The following is a 27,612-nucleotide window of genomic DNA, read 5'->3' on the forward strand; positions in this document are numbered from 1 at the left end:
ATAATAAGATAGGTTTAGAAAGGTATTCTTGTGGCTTCATTTGAGGGCAGTGTTTTGTTATTCATAGCAGCTCACAGCAAAAGGGTTTCAAAGTTGGCTTGCATTTAGAGAGTCTTAAAGGTCTGGTATGTGCTCCCTGTTTTCCTTAATTTTTGTAACAGAGGTTTCACACTTTTTTTTTTTTTTTTGACTAATTCTCTTCATCTGAAAGATTGTGGAGCTTTGTGCATGTGTGGTTTGGTGTGGTAACATTGTGAAATCAACAAGACTTGGTGGAGGAGAACATCTTTGTTTCACAGGGCTTTGGGAAACGTTCTGGGCATTTGTCCCTTGCTTCACATCTTTTCCTCTTCTCTGCTTATGCTCCATTTTCCTCCTCCCGCTCAAGTTACCATAATGAAGAGTAAAGAATAAATGAATAAAGATTTTAAGTTTAACTTGATATGAACTTATTTTATACTTTATAAAACTCAAGTTTCTTAAAATACATGTTAATTTTAAAATTGGAGTACGTTTCGTTTTTATGTTTTACATATAAAGGAGGAAGTTGGGGACCCTCCACACAGAAAAGGTCTACATACCTTTGTCCCAAACAGTAACAATAGATCTTCATTTGTGCTAAAGAAGCAAACAAATAAATACAGGATACTGACGTCTGGGCTAATACCACCCCTTCACTGAGAGTGCCAGGAGCTGGTGTCCCTTTCTTAGGATTTGCTGACACACAGATTGATACTCAGTGCCCCCCTTCTGTTGCCATCTGCCTCTGTTCCAACACCAGGGACTGTCAAGTGGCTCATTCTCTCCAGAGTGAAAGCGTTTGGGGCTCACATCTACGTAAATAGTTAGGTATGACTCATACATTGGACAAATAGAAGTCATTTGCCTCTAACCATGGTTTTCCAAATGTATCTCATCCTTCATACCTTCTGTTTGAATAAGAATGGATACTTCCCGTGATCTCTCTGGGACTTTTCAGTTTCCCTGTGAGATACATATGTTTAGTTTGTGTGCTTTTTTTGGTGTGTTTTCTTTGGTAACTTGTTCAGTCTTATAATTTCCCGGATGGAGACACATCCCTCTGGCTCATAAGGTAGCTACCAGAGGTTCCAGAATTCTGAGAAAAAGCTAAATGGTATTTGGAAATGAACGGTGCTTTGTGCTATATAAGTTCCCAAGGATGACAGGAAACTAACTATAAATGATGGTATGGTGGTATTATTTATATAGTTTTAAGAGAATCAAAGTAACAAATAAGAAAATCCTATTAATGTTACAGAAAGAGTGAAAGAATATAAACTATTGTTGGTATTAGTGGTTTTACAATCACTTTACAAATTAACTTTACCTCCCAGAGTTTCTTGGGTACAAAATTATTACATGTTGTATATAATTAACATAGCTTTCTCTTCAAGCTATTGAATTGTTCTGGAGGCCTATAAGATGGAAAGATGAAAATACATTAGGAGAAGCCACCTTCAAAGGTGTCTGTTTAAAATTGACTTTAAAGCTCAACAAACTGGGGCTTCCCTGGTGGCGCAGTGGTTAAGAATCTGCCTGCCAATGCAGGGGACACAGGTTCGAGCCCTGGTCCGGGGAGATCCCACATGCCGCGGAGCACCTAAGCCCGTGCGCCACAACTACTGAAGCCCGTGCGCCTGGAGCCTGTGCTCCGCAACAAGAGAAGCCACCGCAGTGAGAAGCCCTCGGCAACTAGAGAAAGCCCGTGCACAGCCACGGAAGACCCAACGCAGCCAAAAAATAAATAAATAAATAAAACAAATCTATTTTTTAAAAAATTAAAAAAAAAGCTCAACAAACCTATAGTTTTCCAAATAATTAATTGTATTTTTCTTAAGAGTCAGTAGTTTCTGCTGAAAGGAGCTGCATGTGTTTGCTATGTGAAAACATTTCTCATTTGCTCCTCGCTTGCCTTCTCTGCTTAACAGTTCTTTAGTCGTATTCTTTTTAATTTTTAATAAGTTAAAGCAACCCCATATTGAGAACCATTAAACTAGAATATCTTTGCATGTAGTAATTTTGATTTTTAGAGTTTCTGTAATTACCACAATGACATTGTAGTCTTAAGTCATTTACCTGAGAAGTGTTATGGTCTCCAGCTTTCGTAAAGTAAATTCTAATGGTTTTGTGATTCACATTTTCTTTTTCGGATTTTATTATTATTTCCCAAGTTCTTGCTTTGGCTTCTGGTCCTGAATTGGGACAACTGACGTTCCTTGGCCTGGTGGGAATCATTGATCCTCCTAGAACTGGTGTGAAAGAAGCAGTTACAACACTCATTGCCTCGGGAGTGTCAATAAAAATGATTACTGGAGACTCACAGGAGACTGCAATTGCAATCGGTATAACTAGGCTGCTTCCTTTGTTTTCCATAGTTTTTCTTAAATTACTGCAGTGCATAGTTCTGTGAATCATTTGACATGAAGTGTGTTTACATAATACTGAGTTATATGGTTAAAATTGATGCTTTTGTTTGCTCATACTCTATAAAATTGTGGGCAAAATTTTATTTTAGTTAAAAAAAATAATACTATTAGTCGAAAATAACTAAAGCTTGTGAAATCACATTTTATTTACAAAAGAATAGTTGATTATTTTTAACCTCATAGTCCACTATGCTGACAGATAAAAAGCACTAGATCATGAATGTGAAAGAGAATATGAAATTTAGTTTTTTCTTTCAACTTGAGTATAATTTTTTAAAAGCTGACTTTGTACCTAATTTGAAAGAAAATAACTTGTGTCTGTATTTCTGTTGTCTAATACATATATGCCTATGTTGTTTGAATGCTGTTTAAGATTACTTAACAAGTATAGGGAAATAAAATGGACATGGAAGGTAATCTCCCAGAACCTGTAAACTATAATTCATACTTATAAATTTAAAATTTGCTAAAGTTCATTAATTCTTATCTTATTAATATGGAAAGAGACTGAGACAGGAATTTCACACTTTATGTGATCTAAGAAAAATATGTCACTGGAAACATATTGTTGGGAAGATTGTTTCTAGAGAAACTTCTCAACATTTATTTTCATTTACATACAACTACATGATACCACAGATGAGCCACCATTTTGCCTGGCTTTGTTTACTTTATTTAAAATGCACTCTGATCTTCATTAAAATTGAGCTCCCAAGCAGAACCTGCTTGGCCTTGTTTCAGTTCTTAGGTGTGGTGGGTTAAATTGTGAAAACTCTTTATTCTTAAATTTAAACAAAAATCAAGAAGTCAAACAGAAAACCCCACACTTTTTACTAATTCAGTTCTGTTTGTCTTATCGTAGTCTGTCTTGTGATCCCTTGATACAAAGACATTTTATACTTAAAGAGAAAGTGAGTTAACAAATCATATTAAGTGAGCATTATGTTGACTAGCCTATCAAGCAAAACCAATTTGGTTAATTATGTTTTCTTTCCCATTTCACTTCAGCTAGTCGTCTGGGATTATATTCCAAAACCTCCCAGTCAGTCTCAGGAGAAGAAATAGATGCAATGGATGTCCAGCAGCTTTCACAGATGGTGCCAAAGGTAGGCCTAAACCAGAGCCTTTCAGACTGAAAGGCCTTATTCTAGGTGATAGACCATTTCTGCTGCTGTGTTAATGAAGCTGTTTGAAACATTTGAAAACAGTTGGGACATGACCCCCAGATTCGTTGGTCCAGATCATGAGATGAAATCTTATCATTGAAATCGGTCTTATAATTGAGAGTATTTATGATGTGATTGTTAGGAATATCAGTACTTTAGCAAGAGCCAAGTTTCCTCTGAGGAAGGTACTGTGGAAATTAACAGTGGTGTTTTGTATTTATAAAGTACAGAGTGGAGAGAGACCATCACTTCATACCTCTTACCCTTGTGTTCTATTTTAATTGAATGCATATATAATGCTTTTAAAAAAATTGAGGTATCATTTGCAAACAGTAAACGTCTTCCTTTTTAATGTACCGCCCTAAGTTTTGACAAATGTGTGTGGTCCTCGTAACCACCACACAGTCGGGTACAGGTTCCTCCCACCCCACATCCTCTTGTTGTGGTCCGCTCCTCCCTCTGCTTCCACTGCTTGGCAGCCGTCGATTTGTTTTCTGTCGCTATAGTTTTGCCTTTTCCAGAATGCTCTAAAAATGGAGGCATATAGTATGAGGGCTTTGAATCTGCTTTTTTGACTTAGCATAATGCATTTTTAATTGCTGAGTAGTATTCCACTGTATTGGGTGTGTGTTACCTATGCACCAGTTTAAAGGCATTTGGATTATTTTCAGTTATTGCTGATTATGATTACAACTACTCTAAACATTTGTATATAGGTTTTGTATGAAAATAAATATTCATTTCTCTTAGATAAATACCTAAGAGTAATTGCTGAGTCATATGGTTATGTATGTTTAACTTTGTAAGAAAGTGCCAAATTGTTTTACAAGGTGGTTTTATCGTTTTGCATTCCCACCAGCAATGTTTGAAAGGTCTAATTGCTCATATCTTCACCAGCACATGGCATTGTCAGTTTCCCCATGCCCATTCTAATAGGTGTATCATGGTATCTTATTGTGGTTTTAATTTGCATTTCCCTCACAACTAATGATTTTGTGTATCCTTTTCATGTGCTTATTTGCCATTCATATATTTTCTTTAGTGAACAGTCTACCCTGCCTATTTTTAAAAAATGTTTTATTTTTGAATTTTGAAAGTTACTTATATATTATGGATAAAAGTGCTTTATCAGATATTTGATTGGAAAATATTTTTTCCCAGTCTGTGGTTTTATTTTTTTATTCTATTAACATTGTCTTTTAAAGAACAGAAGTTTTAAATTTTGGTGAAGTCCAGTTTATCATTTTTTTCTTTTATGGATCATGCTTTTGATATGTTATCTAAGGACTCTTTGCCTAACCCAAGGTCACAAAGATTTTTTCCTGTTTTTTTTTTTTTTTTTTTTAATAGAAGTCTCATACTTTTAGGTTTTACCTAACATCTGTGATCCTTTTTGAATTATTTTTGTCTATGTGTGAGAAGTGGGTTAAGGTTCATTTGTTTTATGTATGGGTGTTCAGTTGTTCCAGTACTGGTTGTTGAAAAGACTGTCCTTTTTTTTTTCATTGAAATGCCCTTTCAGAGCATCTGAGAGCAGTGTGGGTGTCTGATTTGTTTTAGATTTAGTGGGGTAGGTGTTTCCATATTTGAACAGGACTCTGTGTGTGTGTGTGTGTGTGTGTCCTATCCTGATAGTTTCTTCCTGACATTTATTTCTGAAAGAATAATTCCTGTATTAAGTTCCCTGGGGGTATTTACATTTAGTAAACATTTTCCCATTAACCTTTGTTCAACCTTTTCTTCCAAACCTTCTCCCAGAGATGCTAACAAGTAGTGACATTGGACAGATTTGAAATTTCATTTTATTTGCTTTCTTCAGTTCACTCTCCGGCTCTCTGATAAAAATGCTAATGAACTCTGAAAACCAATGTAAAGGCAGTTAGGGAAGGAAGAAGTAAGTTACAAATTGCATCATCAGCCCGGACAGATTACATCATTGGTCATTTTCAAATAAGAGTTTTTGTGCATCAATTATGGCAGATGCTCTGATGCTATTCAAAGAGGAAAGCTCATTGAATTGCTTAGAGTCATCCTGCTCTGAGGAGGAATTCCATAAATACCAGCACTTTTTTCAGGTTTATCATGTCTTTTGAAAACCCAAGTCTTTTCTTTCCTTTAGGTCCTTTAGTCCCCACAACCCCTACTTTGTCTTTTTTCCTATTTTTATCTTGTGTTCATGTAACTCTTAAATCTTGGTCTTATTGCTTTTACTTTAGATCATTTTGAAAAGTTTTTCTTTTATTAGTGTTTGAACAAAACAAAACTTTTCTTCTAAATTGCCAGCTCACTGAGGTTTTCCCACATGTATTAAAAATCATATTAATGAATTCTGTTCCTCATTAAAACGTCTTTTGGCTTTCCTGTTTCCATAATTCTGTCACACATTCCAAATCCCTCAACATTTCTCTGTCCTTTTGACCTAGAGCCAGTTAGAAAGTAGTATGGAAACTGAATTTTGCTTAATTATTTATAAAGTCCATCTGGGAATTCTCAGTGTTTTTTGTTTATGATTTCTTGAGTGTGTTCTACATTTCCTGTTGATAAAATGGACATTCTCTTTTCTTGTTTGTTTTTTATAGCACTGCCTCCATTTTTGTTTTTACCAAACCTATTAACCAAGTCCCTATAATAAAATCCCAATTCGTGTGCTGTTTAATTTTTGGTATGTTGTCAATACTTATTTCAATGCATCAGATATCTTTTAATCTGTTCTGGAAGATTTGGGGACCTTTGGGAGGTTATTTTAATGCCAGGAATAATTTTTTTCCATTAGCCTCTCCTTTTCATATTTACCTACTTTCTTCTCTTCATAACTTACTTTCTGTTAATGTTGATCAAAAGAACCGTGAGTGCTGACCACAAATATGACACCGAAAAGATGGACCCATGAGAAGAGAAAATTCCTCTTTCAGGTTCCTTCTGAAAATACACAGCCTTTCTCCCTTTCCCTCCATAATATTCCCTGAACTCTCTCTTTGCTGACAGAGTTCTACTTCTTGCCCATTGTCCTTTTACCATCCTGTTGTCCTCATTCTGTCTTCTCCCCTCCTGCTCCCATACTACAGTGATTATATTGTGTGCTTATCTTAAATCAGTATATTCCCCCACCTTTTAGGTAGAGAAACAGACGTAAAGGTGAGAAGATCATTAATAGAGGAATTTCAGTTACCCCCAAGTTTAATCCTAGCTCTGTGATAAAATGATATAGTTCAGTTTTTAGTCACTTCTCTCTGTTTTTTTTTTTTTTAATACCTTATTTCTTCAGGCCATAATTTTGTGTCACTAAATTTCAATATTTTTTCTCAACCAAAAAGATTGACCTGCTAGTCCTGATGCTTTAAGGAGAATTTTTACTCCGTGCAATATTATATTCTACATGATTCTTCAGCTTTGCATTGAGATCTGCTTAGTCTCAAAGAAACTGCTTTTATTTTTGAGTTGCCATCAAAGCTTTGAAATGCTGAAATCTATATCAAGTAATAGGTATACTGGATGCATGCCAAAGTAATTTGTTACTATACAAAAGAGGTATGTTTTCAGCCCAACAGTTGGTTTGTTATCCTTACTGCCATTGTCAGTGATAAGCTGCATTGGCTGTAAAGGAGTGATTTGCAGTGGTTTGAATGATTTGTAGTGGAACAAAGGCAAAATTTTACTCTGTACAACCTGAGTATTTGTAATTAGTAATTAGCCGTTTATTTAAAAATTCTGTAAAATCCACAGTCTTTGCTAGATGCTCTTGTAAAAAATTCTGTAAAATCCACAGTCTTTGCTAGATGCTCAGTGCTGTGTGCTACGTGATTAATTTCAGCAGTAATGTAGAATTTTCACTTAGAAGGTAACCAGTACATTTTAAATATGTATGCAGCTTAGTCCTTTTTATTTTATTTAAAAATTTTTTTTAATTCAAGTGTAGTTGATTTACAATGTTGTTTGTTTCAGGTGTATAGCAAAGTGATTCATTTATACATACATGTATATCTTTTTTAAGTGAACACTTTTTAATTTATTTATTTATTTTTGGCTGTGTCAGGTCTTATTTGCAGCCCATGGGATCTTTCGTTGCGGCGCATGAGCTCTTTGTTGCAGTGTGCGGGCTTCTCTCTAGTTGCAGCACATGGGCTCCAGAGCGTGTGGGCTCTGTAGTTACAGCATGGGGGCTTAGTTGCCCCGCAGCATGTGGGATCTTAGTTCCCTGACCAGGGATCAAACCTGCGTCCCCTGCATTGGAAGGTGGATTCTTAACCACTGGACCACCAGGGAAGTCCCTATATATATCTTTTTTTTCAGATTATTTTCCCTTATAGGTTATTACAAAATATTGAGTATAGTTACCTGTGTTATCAATATATAGTAGGTCCTTGTTGCTTATCTATTTTATATATAGTAGTGTGTATTTGTTAATCCCAAACTCCTAATTTACCCTCCCCCTCTTTCCCCTTTGGTAACCATAAGTTTGATTTTTATGTCAGTGGGTCTATTTCTGTTTTGCATATAAGTTCTTTTGTATATAAGTTCATTTGTATCACTTTGATGGGTTTTTTTGTTTGTTTTTTAGATTCCACATATAAGCAATATCATGTGATATTTGTCTTCCTCTGCCTGATTTCACTTAGTATGATAATCTCTAGGTCCATCCATGTGGCTGCAAATGGCATGATTTCATTCTTTCTTATGGTTGATAATGTTCCATTATATATATATACCACATCTTCTTTATCCATTCATTTGTCGCTGGACATTTAGGTTGCTTCCATGCCTTGGCTATTATGAATAGTGCTGCAGTGAACATTAGGGTACATGTATCTTACCGAATTACAGTTTTCTCTGGATACGTGCCCAGGAGTGGGATTACAGGATCATATGGTAGCTCTGTTTTTAGTTTTTTAAGGAATCTTCATACTGTTCTCCATAGTGGCTGCACTGATTTACATTCCCCCCAACAGTGTAGGAGGGTTCCTTTCTCTCCACACCCTCTCTGGCATTTATTATTTGTAGACTTCCTAATGATGGCTATCCTGACTGGTGTGAGATGATACCTCGTTGTAGTTTTGATTTGCATTTCTCTAATAATTAGCAATGTTGAGCATCTTTTCACGTGCCTTTTGACCATCTGTATGTTTAGTACTTTTTAAAGACACGCTAAAGAGTTTCCAAATGGAGTTTGAACCTTTTTAAAGGAAGAATGCTTTCCACATATGAGTTATGTGATTCATGGTACCTAGAGGAACTAAGGGTAATCAGTAATGTGATAGTACAGTTAAACTGAATTTTTTTACCTAAGAAAATAATCCTCTTTTGTTTTTTAGACCTCTATTAAAATTGGGAGAGAACCTGGGAATAGTCTTTATGATGGTCCTAAGATTCAGTCATTTATTCATTCATTTTACATGTGTTTATAGAGCACTGGAGGTACAGGGCCAAAATCTCTGCCTCATGGAGCTTATAGTCTAAGATAAGACTCATGTGGAGTATGACATTGCACAGAGTAAAAATTCTACTTAAAGCACCAGGATTAGCAGGTCATTCTTTTTGGTTGAGTGAAAATATTGAAATTTAGTGACACAAAATTATGGCCTGAAGAAATTAGGTATTAGAAAAAAACACAGAAGTGTCTAAAAATTGAACTATATCATTTTATCACAGAGCTGGGACTAAACTTGGGGGTAACTGAAAATTCCTCTGTTAATAATCTTTTCATCTTTATGTCTTTCTCCACCTAAAAAGGGGGGAATATACTGGTTTAAGATAAGCACACAATACAATCACTGTAGTATGGGAGCAGGAGGGGAGAGCACTGACAAAAGCAGGGGAGAGGATGAGATCTTTAGACAGCATGCCTAGGAAAGGCATCACTGAGAAGGTCCTGTGTGATGAAAGGGGCAGGCTGTGTAATATCCGAGGGAACACAAGGGCAGAGGCCTCAAGGGAAGTGTGCTTGGCATGTTTCAGGAACTGTGAGGCGGCCAGTGTAGTGCAGGGGGGAGAGAAGACTAACCGGGGAGCATGCACTTCATGTGGGGCTTGGTGGACAGTAAAAGACTTGGGCACCATTCAGTTGTCCTGAGAGGGACAGGAGGTTTTTGGAGGGCTTTCAGCAGAGGACAGTGTGGTTTGACTTATGTTTTTAACCGAGCGTGTTGGCAGTGGGTTTCGATGTTTGAGTAAGGAGGTTGAAGTGTGGATATATTTGAGGATGGGGCCAAACTGCGTGTGGCATGTGGGAGAAGAGGAGGAATCAGGGTGGCTCCCCAGATTTAGAGCCTGAGCCATTGCAAGAGTGCACTTGCCATTGGCAGAGGATGTGAGGGAGCATGTGTTTGGGGAAGTAACAGGGGTTCTGTTTGGGATGTTTAAGTCTGAGGTGGGATGTCCAAGAGCAGATGTGGAGTAGGTAGGTGGATTAGTTTTATCAATCTGGATTTCAGAAGAGACAAAAAGGCATATAAATAAAAGCCAGATTTCTAAGGTGGGATGAGATCCCCTAGGGAGAGACCTCTTATATTATAAAGAGCCCAAGAACTGAGTTCTAGAACACTCCAACGTGTAGACTTCAGGGAGGCCTGGGGGAACCTGCACAAGAGGAGCCGCTGGCGAGGTAGGAGGAGGAGCAGGAGCGTGTAGGGTGGTCCTGAAGCCAGGAGAAGAGGGCGCCTCAGGAGGAGGGAGTAATCGGCTGCGTGCGGGATTAAGTCACGTGAGAGACGGCACTGGTGTCAGCAATGCGGGGAGTCTTTGGTGCTCTTGATTAGAGCTTTCAGTGCAGGGGTGGGGGTAGCAGCCTAATTAGGAGGGATTCAGGAGAGAGTGGAAGAGAGAGATGGGAGACAGCAGTACAGGCAGCTCCCTAGAGGAGTTTCGCTTATAAAGAGAAGGGGAAAGGAGGGTAGCAGCTGAGATAGGAAGGGAAGTTTTTGGTTTTGTTTTTCTTTAAATGGAAGGAATAACAACATGTTTGTATAATGATGGTAAAGGTGCAGCAGCAAGGGAAAAATTTTGATACAAGGGAGGGAGAATTTCTGATTGGTAAGAAGGTGGGATAGTTGACCTGCACTAGAAACATATTCACCTTGTTCATTTGTAGTAAAAGGAGAGAAGGAGGGATACTGTCTGGATACAGCTATTGGATGGTGGGAGTTGTGGAAGTTTTCTCCTGACTCTGTTTTCTTTGAAGCAGGAAACAAGGTTGTCAGCTGAGAGTGAGGCTGGGGAAGGGGATAAATTGGAAGCATGAGGAGAGAAAACTAGTGTGGACCCGTCCTCTAGGAGAGTAGGAAAGAGAATGGTGGGTTACGTGGGTATTAAGGTCACCTGGCTCGGGGGTGTTGGAAAGACTGATGGGAGGCAGTGGTTACAAATTCCTGTGAAACATGGAGGGTGGCCTCGGGAGCAGTGACTGACCACAGGGAGTGAAGTACAGTCTTCTGTGACGTTCAGAGCCGAGGATGTGTGACTGAAGAAGGGAATGGAGGGCACCTGCCCCCTCTGTGCTCTGCTGGTGGTGCTATTGGAGAGGACTGTGGGAACAGTCCCTGTCTTGTGGATAAATTAGGTTAGAGCAGTGTGGGTAAGAGTGGAGGGCCAGGGGATTTGTCGATGACTGGGGCACAGTGGGAGGGTTTCAGGAGACCAGGAGATGGGATCAGGAAAAGGGATTAAATATATTCTTTGGAGAGAGAAGATGGTATAAGCAGGTGGAGACACAGTGGAGGAGAGAGAGCCTGATGGATTAACCTGAGTAGAAGAGCATGCGCAGACACTTCATAGTGCTTAACAAAAAAAGGCTCGAGGGACGTTGAGAAGCAGCTGTTCTTTAAATCTCCTGAAGACAGGACAAAGGGAAGAGGCCATTTTAGTTGTGTCAGTGTCGAGGAAGCCGATGCAGGAGAGTTTTTCCTTTGTCTGTCTCTGAAGGTTTCAAGAATAAGGCTGTTTTCTCTTCAGAGCTTAAACATAATGGGATAAACTGGGTAAATTGTTTAGATTGTGTATTTCTTATAGTACCTAAAAATTTGAAATGACCCTGTCAAATGAGTGTCCTAACAAATGTATGGCATATTCTTAAGTTTGATCTCTGTGGCAAAATACAGACAGTTTAAATTGATAATTTAAAAAATATTCTTAGTTATAAGTGCATAGGTTATTCTGATATTTCTTAATGTTGAAGATTTTTAGTGTGTCCCGTGTTTTAACAGGTTGCGGTATTTTACAGAGCTAGTCCAAGGCACAAGATGAAAATTATTAAGGTGGGTGTCTAAGAATCACACTGTTTTATCTCTGTATCCAAAATGCTACTGCTTGTCTTTCATTATGTTTGCATTACTACTGCGAATATTGATAGAGCATTAAAGTCAGAAGTATTGTGAAGCAAAACAGGTGGTTTTTTAAAGCCTGAGATGGAAACATTAATAGAGAATTTAGTTTGCAAAGGAAGATGTAGAAGAAAACTTTAAGGAAATATCTGCAAATACAACCTTCTTTAAACATTTGAATAATGTAGAAATATGTTCTGACAGGAGGCTATAGCCAAATCATCCCGGTGTGAATAGGAATAATTACTTAGAAACTGAATAAACACAGCAAGAAAAAAATGTTTTGCGAGTGTGAACAGTGTTTAAAGGGCTGTGATTATTTATATTAGTCAAATACATACAAAGCAGCTGACATGGTACCATCAGTTCATGGACTTACTAATCACAGTAGTGCTCCATGGTACTGAGGTCACGGTTTCTCGGCCTTGGCACTGAGACACTGTGGGCTGGATAATTCTTCATTGTGAGGGGCTGTCCAGTGTGTTGTAAGTTTAGCAGCATCCCCGGCTCCTGTCCTTTAGATGCCAGTAGCATCCCTGAAGTCATGACAATCAGAAATGTCTCCAGACATTGCCAGATGTCCCCTGGGAGACAAAATTTCCCTGAGAACAACTGTGTAATTGACTCTTCATCAGGCTTTACACACAGAATTTTCACACATGGAAATATTAATGGCAACTTTTTCTAAGCTTTATCTTAAGACCTCCATATATTTATTGAAGTTTATAGAAAAAGTGATTGTTTTATTTCCAGTCTTTAATTATGTGAGAAAGAAAAAGAGAGAGGATTTGTTTATCCCCTTATCTGTGTGGAAGCAACATTTTAATCAGAACTCCTCCCTCCCGCTTCTCCCCTCCCGCCCCCAGTCTCTGCAGAAGAACGGGTCAGTTGTGGCCATGACAGGAGATGGAGTAAATGATGCAGTCGCTCTGAAGGCTGCAGACATTGGAGTTGCAATGGGTCAGACTGGCACAGATGTTTGCAAAGAGGCAGCAGACATGATCCTGGTGGATGATGATTTCCAAACCATCATGTAAGTTTTCCTCAATGAATGCACATCACAGAGTCTCCTCCCATCCTTTCTTGCACCACATTCATAGAAAAGAGTTTAGCAGTTTTAGACATTGGATAAACTAAACTTTTTTACTAGATTAATTAATCTTATTTTGTGTACTAGTGTGTAGTTTGGGGGAAAATTATTTGTATGGAATGGACATAATAAATGGCAGGGCTATTCATTTAAGAAATATTACTGAGTACCAGCCAAGTGTCGCATTTCCTGGCCACTAGTGTTGTGATACAGCAGTGAACCTTCATGTGGCCTTTATTCTAGTTAAATTCAGGCTCACAGGAATAAGCATGTGCCTGGCCTTACAGTAAGTATTATAAATAAAGATCCCATCCATATCTGTTTCCTTATGTCAGGAATTGTTCATGTTACTAATGATGCAATTTATCATTTGAATAGATTTGTTTCATCCACAGTTTCTAATTGCTTTAAGATTCTTCTGCAGTACCTGCTGGTTGTTTCGCAGTGTTCAGGTGGAGGTCACTTGATAATCACCTCTTGAATGATCTAAGTCTTAGTTCAGTGATGCCCTGTGTGCCTCATTAACCCATTGTGGCCTCAAGTGGAGCATGTGGGTCCTCAGGACCCAGAATTGCTAGGCTCTTAAAAAGATATAAGATACTTAATTTCCATTCTTAGAATTGTATAAAAATCTTGGAAGATAGGGCAATATGTTTATAAAACACATATTTTCCTAGGTTGAGCAAAATGAATGAGAGAATTTACATGAATCTTTGTAAACCATATTCTTTTTATAATTCTGGTACAACATGTATCTAATTGTGTGTAGGAGCAACAAACAGATGGCTTAAATTCTATAAGTTTTATATGTCTCATTGCCATTTAATTTCTGACCTACATTAAATTAACCCCTTACCATGCATGCATCTTGTATCTTGAAGAAAAATAAACTTGGAGGGGTAAAGAAGATCATTATTTTAGTATTATAAATGTGTATTATTGTCTCTTGTGTAGAAACACAAGATGTGATTTTAATGTTGAAATGCCTTTTTAAGAATAAAAATTACTGTGTTGTGAAATTAGTTCGGGTAGAGTGTAGCAGGCCAGACTTCAATTCCTTGCCACAGTAGTGTTTCCTTTTTTTTTTTCCTAGTTTTAATTATGTGAAGAAAATAATAGATTCTCTTATTGATGTATGTGTTTTATCAGTTGGAAATTTGTTTTCAAAATTAGTTCCACAGTATTGATGTATCCTCATTTTTCTGTGATAATATTTTCTCACCTAATTTTATTTTTAACTTTCAGGTCTGCAATTGAGGAGGGTAAAGGGATTTATAATAACATTAAAAATTTTGTTAGATTCCAGCTGAGCACGTAAGTTGTAAGAAGTTGTGACAAACTTATGGGTCTTACAGATAAATTATTTGCAAAGTAGAATTCAAGCAGAATGCCTACAGGCTTCTGGGCTCTATTTCTGAGGGTTGTTCATATGTAAAAGTTTTCCAGTGTGAAAATTGAATTCTGTCCTAAATCTAAAAATGGCATGATAAAGAGGTTCTAAATGTGATAATTATTTGTCTGTATCATCATCAAAATATATAAACCTTTGTGGCTTATTTAATAGCCCTGAAATAACTAAGAAAGGGTTGTCAAATTTTAATGTTTCTTCTTGGTATATTTTTCCAAAAGTAGAAGGGCTTTTCTGTAGTCAAAAAACAGTTACAAAAATATCATTGAAACTGTTAACTGTTATCTGAACTCAATTTAAAAAAAATTCTTCCTCTATTTGGAAGTCCTTTATTAAAATGCTGTGGATCATAAGGGTTAACTCTTAGCTTCAAAATATTCACACTAATGAAGCAGTAGCTTACTTGGAAATACGGGCTTCCTTTAAAAGAACAGTAGTAACATGAGAGTTTTAAATGCTAAGAAAGTGATTTCATAAAATTAGCAAGAATTATATACTATGCTGACACATTTTTTAAAATGACTCTTTCTTTCGATAGGAGTATAGCAGCGTTAACTTTAATCTCACTGGCTACATTAATGAACTTTCCCAATCCTCTCAATGCCATGCAGATTTTGTGGATCAATATTATTATGGATGGACCTCCAGCTCAGAGGTGAGAGTTTTCTCATGTAAATTAGAAAGACAAGGATGGCATGCTATCCTGATAATTAAGCTCTAAGACTTCATCACGGATAGCGTTGGAAATCTCTGCAGCATTGTGTTTGTTATAAATTGTGTGATGTGAGCATATCATTTATTCTCTTGGAGTGCTCATTCATGCATTATGATCTGAGCTTTTAGGCTGTTAGATGCCCAGCCTTAAGTTGAGAACAGAGGAGGGAACAGTTGCAGTCCCCGTCCTCGAAGTAAGCTTTTTGTTTCTTAGAATAGGTTGTAATGGAGAAATCTCTGGCTTTAGTGCTGTTACCAATGTTCTGTTGTCAGTCTTAGAGACTTTGGGAAAGTATTGAAGGACCTAAGCATCTAAGTATCTTGTTGTATAATAATGGGCCCCTAGATGTTGCTTTCCCAACACAGAGTGATACATGTCAGTGACCATTACAACAAATTATCCTAGTTGAAACTTCCTTGCATGAAAGATAGTTCAAAGTCCAGTTTGTAGGTCATATATTTCAGGCCATATTTGGAATAAGTAAAGCTATATGTAAATGAAATTGGGCAGTTTTTTGAATTTGATTATCAGTCCCCTCCCAAACTGTGCCAAATAAACAAAAAAGGAAAGAGTGATAAAATCTTTGGTTATTTTCAAGTGATCATAGCCACGGTTTTCTTCATGATTCAACATTTTGTTTCCAAAAGAAGACATTTCGTTTCCGGGATAATTGAGGTCAATGAAGTTGTGAATGTAATAAATCCAAATCTTACTTAAAACTTTAATTCACTTTTCTGTTTGTTTTGAAGCCTTGGAGTAGAACCAGTGGATAAAGATGTCATTCGTAAACCTCCACGCAACTGGAAGGACAGCATTTTGACCAAAAACCTGATACTTAAAATACTTGTTTCCTCAATAATCATTGTTTGTGGGACTTTGTTTGTCTTCTGGCGGGAGGTATACTCACTGGATAAGCTGCTTTATTAATATTCATTCTGTACAGTAGGACTCGGTTATTTTTGTGTATTAAGCAGAAGGCTGGAAGTTAGAGCTTTTTCAAAAATAGAATAAAAACATTTAAAAATAGCTTGATTTCAGTATTTATGGGTTAATAGAATTCCTGATTTATATATTAGAGTTATTTAAATCTGCAGAGAAGTATCAGATACAATAAAAATTAACATGAAAATTTGGGAAGAAGGTAGAAAATCTGAGTCTTTAATATAGCTACTTCCATGTCATCAAAAAAAGTTCTTTTAATATCCAGTTTATGGTTTGGGAAAAGACTTTTTACTTTATGTAGACTACAGCTATTTATTAGGTGACTTATTTAAATGGTGTATGGGAAATTTAGGTTGCTTATATGTTTTATATCTTAAACTAAAGCTATTTCATTCTGAGAGGAAGAAAATATTAACCCTTTAAAAGCATGTAGTATTTGTTCATTAAATTCAGCCAGCTGAAAATCTTCTTTCCTCTCGACAGCTGCGAGACAATGTGATAACACCTCGGGATACAACAATGACCTTCACATGCTTTGTGTTTTTTGACATGTTCAATGCGCTAAGTTCCAGATCCCAGGTATGCTTAGGTGATCTTAGCTGACTAATCCAATTGGGTAGGGTACTCTCTAATTGTAAGTGGGCAGGGTTTTTAGCTTTGCTTGCTTTTGTAGCCATGGTTACAGCCCCGGATATAGCCTTCCTACAAACATGTGCCTCCAAAATGTGTCCTAAGAGGGATGGGGCATTTGGGGAAATAAGCCTTAACTTTGGCTAGGACATCAAAGTAAATCACAGGTGTCATCACCTGATTTTTCTTCTTTTCATTTTCTTATTATCTGTAGCTATGATAGGTTCAAGTTAACATTATCTGAGGATAGGACAAAGCTCATGGCTTCTGCTAAGATGTTATTAGCCTCATTATAGAAGCAAGTATTGTTAGAAGTCCAGGAACAGTTTTGTGCATATTAACTTTTTCTCATTATTTCCATCAGTGTGTCAAAGCTTAGGACATTTAAAATTTTCTTTTCTTCCCATGCTTTATCTTAAGGTGGATTGCCTTCTCTCTCTTTTTTTAAAAAAATTAATTTATTTATCGTTGGCTGAGTTGGGTCCCCGTTGCTGCGTGTGGGCTTTCTCTAGTTGCGGCGAGTGGGGGCTACTCTCGGTTATGGTGCGCGGGCTTCTCACTGCGGTGGCTTCTCCCGTTGCGGAGCACAGGCTCTAGGCACGCGGGCTCAGTAGTTGTGGCACACGGGCTCTAGAGCGCAGGCTCAGTAGTTGCGCACGGGCCTAGTTGCTCCGCGGCATGTGGGAACCTCCTAGACCAGGGCTCGAACCCGTGTCCCCTGCGTTGGCAGGCGGATTCTTAACCACTGCACCACCAGGGAAGCCCTGGATTACCTTCTCTTGATTGAAATGCTTTGTTAGAAAATAATGGGCTAGAACCTAATGGTACTTTTTCAGAGCATGTTGTTCTTGGAAACTAGCTACATTTGAGGCCTGACTGTTCATTTCAATTTAAGAGCACCATATAAATCCTTAACTATATCTATTACCATTCACCATGCTAGAACTTTCCAAGTACAGTGAATTGTCATTAACTTAGACTAATTTTTGAAGAAGCTTTAGTATTTGGTTTTTGTTTTATGAAAGGCATTTTTACTTTGTCACTACACACGTAACTAAGTCCATTCTTCGAGAAAGGTTTTTAGATTATGTACCTTAATGAATGATAGAAATGATTTAGCAAAATTATCATATACAAATAAAGTTTCTTATGCTTTGGAGGACTAAAGGAAGTTTCTGTGGTCTTTATTTTTTTAATAGCATCACCCTTAAAGCCCTTGATGAAGAGAAGCTGCTTTAAAATTTACCCTATTCCATCTAAATTATTCCAAAATAATAGTTAAAATTTAGAGATTTCATGGTACTACTATTGTAGAATTCCGTCCAGCTTAGTAAAAACTGGAGGTGAGTGTAATAATAAAGAAGTTGTTTCTGTGACCAAGGAGTAATAACTGAACTCTGTGCTCTGCCAACAGACCAAATCTGTTTTTGAGATTGGACTCTGCAGTAATAAAATGTTTTGCTACGCAGTTCTTGGATCCATCATGGGACAGTTATTAGTTATTTACTTTCCTCCACTTCAGAAAGTTTTTCAGACCGAGAGCCTAAGTATACTGGGTAAGGGAAATGTTATCTTTATAATTTACATATTATAAATGAGTTGTATTTTCTCATGCATTTGTTCTAAGAAGAATTTTCTTTTAAAAAGTGAAATAAGTGGCTTGCTTTGAAAAATGTGTGTGCTCTGTTTTCTCATTTGGAAATGTTTAGGGGAGTCACTCTCCCAACTCTAGGTTTTAAACTTTTTTTGTAATTTTTTTCTTGTTAATTTTTTGTAGGTTGTCACGTGTCAAAATCATATTTGGTGATTCTGAAAGATAGCAAATCAAAACGTGTTACACAGTAATTGTAGTTTATAACTTTTTAATCTTGTATGAAGAAAAAACTAGATTTAAGCTCACTGAAAACCAAATGGCTCTTCTTTAAAATTACCATTTTGATTGTTAAACTAACATTTTCCTATTCTTATTTGCTAATTTGCACATTATTTTATGAAATAACAGCCCTAAGAGTTTTATTAAGCTGATGTGAAGACAGTCATTATTCTTTCACAGACTGTGCATTAAATGCATCACCATACAGTACATTTAAAAGTTAATCTTCCTATGTAAGTGTGAGAACGGACGCATTTTATGATAATGCTAGTTCTAATTCTTGGGTTTTTAAAGGTAATTTGGATATTTATGAATCACTGTATTTTTTTGCTGTAAGTTAAAGTTTACCTTAGAGTTGAACTAGTTTAATGTCAAGATTTTAATTTCAGGCCGGTTGTGGCTACTTTGTGGAATGGTTGAGAAATAATGTATTTTAAAAGCTGTGGTAAAATGCTAGAAAAACATAAGTTATTACGCTCTGCAACTGTAAGTTTAAAGAATTGTAAAACCCAACTTACTTTCTCTTGCAGATTTGCTGTTTCTTCTGGGTCTCACCTCGTCAGTGTGCATAGTGGCAGAAATTATCAAGAAGGTTGAAAGGAGCAGGGAGAAGATCCAGAAGCCTGTTAGCTCGACATCGTCGTCTTTTCTTGAAGTATGATGCATATTGCATTCTTTTATTTGCAAACTAGGAATTGCAGTCTGAGGATCATTTAGAAGGGCAAGTTCAAGAGGATAATGAAGATTTGAGAACTTTTGAACTTTTTATTGACTAAAAATGAGTGTTGAAGACTTGATTTGAGACTTTAACCTGCTGACAGTCCCAAATGAAATTATGCAACTTTGATAACATATTCCTTGATTGAAATTGGCTTTTGCGATTGAGTGGAACTTCGTAAAGTGTATGGGCAGTTATTTAATTTAAAAAACAAGCAAAACCTGAACCACCTTCTGCACTTAAAGAGATCTAACAGTTCAAATATACAATCTATCCTAGATAAATATGATTTTTTTTTTAATTTTTAAATATTGTACTATTTATGGTGGTGGGGCTTTCTTACTAATACACAAATAAATTTAATCATTTCAAAGGCATTCTGTCTGGTTTAGAAGTTGATTCCCAGGAGTGCCATATTTCAGCTACTGTATTTCCTTTTCCTGCAGTGTAAGCAGCTCAGCTACCTTGTGTTACCATTTTTGTATCTCAAGTTTTTTGCACAGGATGTGACCACTGTCAGATCACTGTTCTTTTCTTTCTTTTTGTGATTGAAAAGCCTATACTGCAATTTGAAGTAAATGTTTGCTTTTCTTAGTAAGTGTAAATGGTTGCCTTTTTCTTCTTCTTTTGTTTTTTGGTATGAGTCTTTGGTCTAGCACAATTAATACAGGGCTGTGGAGTGGCATTCTAGGGTAGGGTAGCCATGTCTGTAATTAACACTTAGTCATGGAGTCAAAAAAATTTAAGACTGGTTGGGCTGATATTTATAGCAGATTATGTTAATGTGTTATGCCTTCTTTTAGAGTTAAATATCAATACATACTTTGTCAAGTATCTCCTTGACAAAGTCATCTCCTAAATATAAATCTAAGTACCTCACCTGAATATCTGAATTTTACTACTTCTTAATGTCTTTTTATGTGTACTTTAAAAAAATCTTTCTTATGAAGTATAGAGTGGTAAACTTAAAGAATAAAAAAGCCCCAAACCTAAACAGATGGTTTATGAAGCAGAGTATAAGTGGAAGATTCTGTGCTGACCTTTACTCTTTGTGTATCTGCAGCTTTGGGGCCTAGGTTGCAGCACAGCCCGGAGCCTGCCCCTCTCCTGCTTCCACCGTCGTCCTCTGCCTTGTTCTGCTTCACTGGGCGTGCTAGAGAAATAGATAGATTTTCTCCTGGAACGCCATCAGTTTTTGTAATAGCTGGATGAGGTATAGGTAATTTGTTTTGAGTGTGTGGCAAATTCGGGCCAGAAATTCAAAATTAGAAATACATTTTCCTGTTGAATATTTCTCTCTGAAACAGAAACGGGTCTCAAATTCTTACATGTTTAATTCTTCCTGAAGTCACTGAATTTTGCATTTTATAATTATTCTTAATTTTTTAAACTGTGAGGATAAATCGCTCTCTAGTTTTTATCAGCAATATTAAACTGCACTGTTAGCACTGCAGTACTGTTGTGAACGATAGGAAAGATACCTATTCTTTGAGTCTTGTTACTGAAACAGTTTAATATAAGGACCTGAGGTATCTGCAGTGTATTCTGCTTTACTCTTTAAGGCTAGTCAAATGTACATGGAAACCATTGTCTAATCAACTTTATCTTTAATGATGGTGATGTATCATATCTAAGTTTTGTAATGAGTTTTCTTCTCTGTTACAAGGACTTGAAATATGAAGTGCACGTCAATCTTTTGCTTTGCATTTTACGTTCAGAGTATGACTCATATGAAATAAATGTGCCTATCTTATTGTTCAGATTTTAAACCTTCCCCCAGAATGATTTATTTTCATAAGTTAATGTTCTTCCAGTTGGGACTGTTAACATTAAAATCATATGGATGTTGAAGATACAGAAATTAGGCAGTACTCACAGTACATTGAATCTGTGATTTAAAAAGAAGTGAAATGTATGATTCAGATATACTACATCTGTATAACAGATTTCCCATAGTAAAACAACAAATTAGGGTCTGTGTATGTATTTTACATAGCATATTATCAGAATTAGCATGGGTAATTCAAATGCACTAGTATCTAAATTTTAAATTTTTCCCCATTTCCTGGCCCTGGGACTTGCTAGAGTCCCTAACAATAGTAACTTATGTGATTTTTCCCTGTTAGACTACCTCATGAAGTTTTTTGACTTCAAAGTGATTAAATATCAGGGAAGAAAAGGAGCTTTAATTCACCAACTAGGTAGATAACCCTCAAATGATTCAAACTGGCGGCAGAGGAACAAGCCGTAGCATATTCTCTCAGATTTTTGCTGGGCATTGCATGACCCAGAAATGGAACAGCCTGAAACCAGGCAACCTAAAAAAACCTACCCCCTCAGGACACAGACTTCATTTAATAGCAGTAACCATACCCACAAGGATAAAACACATTTTTTACCTTTCATACCCATGCAAGGTACATCTTTTACATGGGTAATCTTTGTGAAGTCATTTCAAGTTTTGATCTCTTTCATATAGTACCTAAGTAAAGTGAGCACTGGCCATATAACAGCCTCTCAGTGAAATGAATTGGTGGCAAACAATAAATATAAGATCTAAGAACCTTAATTAACTTTACCTTGCTTTCTGCCTTTGTCACTTGGCAATTCATGTGCATTTTACTTCTACGTATGACTCACTCAATTTAAATGGATGAATTAATTGTCATTTCAGTAAACTTTTCTTTAGTACCTAGAATGTACTAGGAATAGAAAGGTGGTGGCATCCCTGCCCTTCAAGAGCTCATGGGCTGGGTTAGCTGAGGATATAACTGTTAACAGGCTGTCTGTTGAAAGTTAGTAGTGGTCTTTGCACATTTATTTTAAAAATACACATACAGTAAAATGAATCCAGCACACATTTTACTGGAAGTTTCCCTTGAGATTGGCATTTGGAAATCTTTGAAATGTCTTTTTCGATTAAGCTGCAATCTGAACAGTAGCTGATTTGCATACTAAAACACAGTGTGGATAAATGTTAATCCTAACTGGTATGGGACTAGACAGACAGATTATCCTGATAATTAAGCTTCCTTGAGATCAGTTAGCACTTGGTATGACTGTTAACTCTTGTTGGGTTTTGGGGTTTGGTTTTCAGAGTTACTTATTGTTAATAATGGATAACGGTTAACCAATCCTTGATATTAATGTAGGTATAATAGTCTGCAAATGTTTTGGTAGGTTTAGATTTGGGAAGTTCTCAGTCTTAACTCTGGAAACCAAAGTGAAATATATGTGGTACAGTGGTAAGTGCTGCCCCAAGTGCTACAGTAGCCAAAGGAGAGAAATAACTTCATAGGAGGAGGTTGTCAAATTTCCTAGAACTAGTGGCATCCGAATCAAGCCTTAAGTTGAGAATCTCCAGCTGAGAACAGCAGGATATTGTAACTAAACAGCATAGCCTCTGCAGAGGTGTTGGTGGGGTCTGGAAGGAACAGGTGAAAACCACAGGAGTCTGGGGCTAGGGCAAGGAGAGTATATATAATGTGAGGGCTGGACAGATAGGCAGGAGCCTAGTGGTGAATGTAAAGACATTTGGCTTGGAGCCTGCTGTAGGATTTCAGACTGTGGTAAGAGTTTGGATTTTTGTCTTGTAACATGCTGGTGGAAGCTCAGAGGGTGGACTGTAAGGACAAAACAGAGAGACTGATTAGAGAATTGTAGAAGCTTAAGAGGTAGAGGGACTAACTGAGTTGTGGCAGTTAGTATGGAGAGAAAACCTGGAATTTCTGCCTTCTAAGAGAGAGCATTGACATGACCCGATGGGAGGAGAGGAAGATACTGCAGCTTCTGGCTTTCTGGCTTGGCTACTAGAGCTGTTGGGAGAATTACCAGAGCCAAGCAGCTTTTAGTGGGACACAGGTCAATCTGAAGTGTGAAGTTTGTGATGTCCTTTCCCAGTGGATATGTTGGATGAGGTTTCTAGCATAGAATGAATTAAAGCCATGGCTGACTCATTATGAGGTAGTTAGAAAATATGAATAATTTCTTGTTACAAGCACCGATTTTTTTTATTTTTGATAAAAGTAAAGCAGTAAATGAATGTAAACTCAGCTTTGACAGAGTAAGATTTTTAAAAAAGTAATTTCTTTAGTATAGTTATTAAGAATTTATGGTAGGCAAGTAGAAAACAATGTTTTTTTTTGTTTCCATTTTACTCATAATTCTTCCTTGGATCTTTCTAGCCTCATATCTCGTGTGTGTGTGTGTGTGTGTGTGTGTGTGTGTGTGTGTGTGTGTGTGTGTGTGTGTGGTGCAGTTTCTTGTAAATACTGTTAAGAATAAATGCAGCCATAAGTTTGGGCATAAAATTGTGGGATTTTATTTTTTAGAAAGCATTAAAATTTTAAGTCCAAGCCATGTAAGTGATAAATCTGGACAAGAAATTTGCTATAATCTTCTCTTTTAATTCAAAATAAGTTTAGGTGGTGAAGTTTGGGTAGGAAAAATATTTTGAGGCTTTAGTTTTGATCCTTTGTAAATTCTTCTCTGATCTAGACCTGCCAGCGTTCCCGTGTACATGTGAGTGTGGGGCCTTCCTCTGTCTGCTCTGGTCTAGGTAGGCAGTGTTTCCTGTGCAGATCACGGGGCCCACCAGGCTCTGCCGTTCCGCTCCCTTTGTGTTCAAGTCTAGCCAAATTGACAGATACCCTGGCAAAGGCTCCATGTCTGCAGTGGCGCCATGGCTGTCGGCCTGGCTGAACTGCCTTCACGCACCAATCCAGGTCACACCAGTATTTCTTCAGCAGTAATTGCACTGCTCTACTTAGGTAGAAACCACCTCTCACAGTATTAAGAGCACACAGTGCCAGAAATTGGGCACATTGTTCTACATGACCATAGAGGTCCATTTTTGTTTTCTGAGTGTTTCCAGTTTTTGAACCCAAACAAAATATGCTCTTTGATACAGGTTTTTTTTTTAATACCAATTCACTCAACTATATTAAAAGCAATTTTCTATTAAGGCTTTCCCTGTGATAAGTATAGTTAGAAGTGACAATTTGGTGTCATCTATGGTCATAAATAAAATACCATAATGCCTTGACCATTTGCTCTTTTTCATCAAGTCTGCATCTTAAAAGCCAATATGAAACAACTTGTGAGTCTCACAAAATACTGTCTGTGAGCAGTATATAGCAGGCCCCAACCAAATGGCAGAAAAATGTATGCTTGATAGGAAAAACATGAAAAACTTTATATTTAAGCATTGTTAGATCGATTTTAGGGAGTTATAAATGAGTATGTCTTTATGGTCCTTTCTCATATTCATCCATATAGTTGCATAATAAGATTGCATTAGAATTTATAAGCATCTTTCTTCGTGGAACAGGTCTAGATAGCCCATGAATTAGTTGGAGGTGTTACAAGTTAGGGAAACAGCTTATTTTAATACCTTCCTAACTTACCCACGTGGGGCTGCTGATTTAGTTTTGGGGATGACAGACTACTGCCCACAAGTTTTATTGGAACACAAGTACACACATTCACTTCCATATTGCTACCACTGCGTTCACGCTGGGGTTTTACAGAAAAAAGTTGCCTACTCATAGATATTCACAAAGAGCAGAATAGGCCTATGCATTGCATTCAGTGGACCAGAAAGGAAGTGGCATCAATTTTCTCTACCGTCCAGTCTCCCAACAGGATATTCTCTCTGGGATGGAAGCCACTGATACCAGATCGGCTGCCAGAGACTAAGTCTGTTCTCAGAACATCATCAACACGAAGGACATGCCAGCTGTTGTCTGTCCCACCTCATCACCAAGGCTCCCTCTTCTTACAGTGGGTGGGGTGTTCTGATCTGTTGCCCCATCTGAGTTGTGCTCAACACACACACACCACACACACAACTCACCTAAGTTTCTACTGCAGAGTCTGCTCTTCTCTGATCCACCTGCCCCTCCCACCCCCTCGGATGGACAGGAGAAGTGGGGGCTTCCCTCTCAGTTGCTTTTTCCTAACACACAGAAACAGGCGTCGTCGTTTGTGCAGGCTTACTATCAGTCCAGTCTTAGGGAAGAAGAACAGAACCTTCTAAACCAGAACATATTTGCACAGTATTTATATTTCTAAGGTAAAGTTATGACAGTATTTCTTAGTGAATTCCCCTTGGCTGTCCGACTTATCAAAATAGCTTTACAGAATGAATTATGGTTATTATACATAACAGGGTCAGTTTCTTTAGTTTGTTTTAAAAATAAACAAACACAACTTGCATAAATCTGGGAGCTTGAAGGGCTACAGTGCTTTGTGATTGGGAACTTGGATTTGTGGATGTCACCATTCCCAGATTTCAATACCAAAGACCCCCTGCCCACCATTTTTACCTCGTTTTCCTTAGTTTTGGGGGGCAAGACAAGGGAACCTCAGAAGATTGCTCCCTTGATGCCACCCTTCCTAGAGTCTTCAACTATACAAACATTTCTCTGACTATAACAGTACAATATACTCATTGGAGATATTTGTAAATAGAGGAATAGAAAAGGAAAACATTTCATAATCTCAACACCCAAAGACTAATCTAGGCTCCAGACATATATCCAGCTGCCTAGCAGCTATTTCTCCGCACTTAAGCGCCTAAAAGCTGTGTTTAACATATCCCCAACAGAACCCCCTGGTTTCCTCATTTCCCAGCTACACCCCATCCTACACAAATGAATGACAACTGAATAGGAAATCTGAAAACAGAGGGTTCTTTCCAGTCTTTTAATGAAAACATAAAATGCTGTTGTTACAGCAATTTTAGCAATAATTTGTAGTGTTTCTCATTGGTATGTTTATAAACCCTATTTTTTTTAGAGTAATGTTAATATGTATTTACTCAAAGGCTTCCATGTCAGAGCAAGTTCATCTTAATAGGTAGATTAATCCACATCCTCCATTATGAAATAGAGCTCATTACTGTGTATCCATGACAGCAAGCATTGAGACACTGAAGAGTAGACTTGTATTTCCTGTCAGCATCCTTTGATTTAGTCCCCTGTTAAGAGGAAGACACATGAACCAGACACAGGAAGATATGGGGGGAGTGATGGCTGGATACACACATGGAAGTTTTTCAAGAAGAACCAGCACTTCAGTTAATCCAAGAAGCGCTAATTATATGTATCAACACACCTGGAAAGTTTTCCTAATCTTGTGTGCTAGCTCATGCGATGGTATTGGGTTGGCCAGAAAGTTTGGGGCCAACCCAATATAATGTTTTCACAGAGTCAAATGATTCAGTCTCATAAAGTATCAAAAATCCAGAATTGAAATATTCTGATTGTTTTGTTTCATTTTGTTTTGTGCAAAAACATTCCTAGGTATTCCTTGATCCTGATGACAGTGGGTTACATTGTACACAGAAATCTCCAAGTATCTCCTAAAGTGGTAATGAGAAAATTTCTTACAATATGTATGATTTAGCTGTTTTAACCAAAGACTTAGCTATATTAACCAAATACCTAAAATGTTACCTACACTAGTTAGGAATAAAAGTGATTGCATGTGGGGGAATTCCCCGGTGATCCAGTGGTTAGGACTCAGTACTTTTACTGTTGTGACCTGGGTTCAGTCCCTGGTTGGGGAACTAAGATCCCACAAGCTGCATAGCAAGGCCAAAAAACAAAAAACAAAAACAGGTGATTGCATGTGCATGGCAACATGTGACATTTCTCTCCCTGAACACTGTTCATGTGACATTTCTCTCCCTGAACACTGAATCCAGTGAAACTAGCTGGAACACTTTTCCATGTATTCCCTCTTCATTTCTTTCTCCCATTATAACAGACTGGTATGCTGCCTGAGGGAAGTCCATGCCTTTGAAGTTTAAAACGTTCTTCCTCAGCATGAGGTTCTCATCTTAGAATTTTTACAGCTGGATGGGCTTGAATTTTAGCATTATTCAGACCTGGAAAGAAATGCCAGAGCAACGTGTCCTGTATGGCTCAGAAAGCTGTTGCTTCAAGTGGAGAGGCATCTTTTTAATACATCTGTCCAAAAGAAATAGTATTTCATTTCAAAGTGATACAAATACAGAATCATTTCTAGCTGCCTTGACTGAAACGCACTAATGAAAGACATTATGAGATAAATACCGAGTACCCCACAAACACTGCACTAAGAATACAAGGTCACTATGTCTGGAGTCAGATACTAGTGAAAGTTTGTCCTCTTAGAGAAGTGGAATTATTTCTCCTGGTCTTGGGAGTGACTGCTTACTGGATGCTGCTTGGTTTCATGGTGTGCCAACCAGCCAAACAGCATGTGCTAGAAAGCAGTGCCCGGTGAACTCTGGAAACCTCACTACTGGGGAGACCGTGTTTGGTTT

At 37.5% G+C, this 27,612-nt stretch overlaps 1 protein-coding gene across 7 annotated transcripts in view; it reads left to right on the forward strand.

The window, feature by feature from the left end:
- The window catches only part of ATP2C1 (ATPase secretory pathway Ca2+ transporting 1), a 117,928-nt gene extending 96,858 nt beyond the window's left edge, over positions 1 to 21,070 (forward strand). For all 7 annotated transcript variants that reach the window (XM_082459237.1, XM_082459236.1, XM_082459240.1 and 4 more), the window contains 10 exons: positions 2,193 to 2,363; positions 3,456 to 3,553; positions 11,809 to 11,859; positions 12,792 to 12,958; positions 14,261 to 14,329; positions 14,962 to 15,078; positions 15,888 to 16,035; positions 16,564 to 16,659; positions 18,125 to 18,266; positions 19,114 to 21,070. In XM_082459237.1, the coding sequence (XP_082315363.1) occupies positions 2,193 to 2,363; positions 3,456 to 3,553; positions 11,809 to 11,859; positions 12,792 to 12,958; positions 14,261 to 14,329; positions 14,962 to 15,078; positions 15,888 to 16,035; positions 16,564 to 16,659; positions 18,125 to 18,266; positions 19,114 to 19,244 (1,190 nt within the window). In that variant the 3' untranslated portion in view covers positions 19,245 to 21,070. The remainder of the gene's footprint in view (positions 1 to 2,192; positions 2,364 to 3,455; positions 3,554 to 11,808; positions 11,860 to 12,791; positions 12,959 to 14,260; positions 14,330 to 14,961; positions 15,079 to 15,887; positions 16,036 to 16,563; positions 16,660 to 18,124; positions 18,267 to 19,113) is intronic.
- The last annotated feature ends 6,542 nt before the right edge of the window (positions 21,071 to 27,612 follow it).

Source organism: Balaenoptera physalus, assembly GCF_965194825.1.
Source record: "Balaenoptera physalus genome assembly, chromosome: 4".
Lineage (NCBI taxonomy): Eukaryota > Metazoa > Chordata > Mammalia > Artiodactyla > Balaenopteridae > Balaenoptera > Balaenoptera physalus.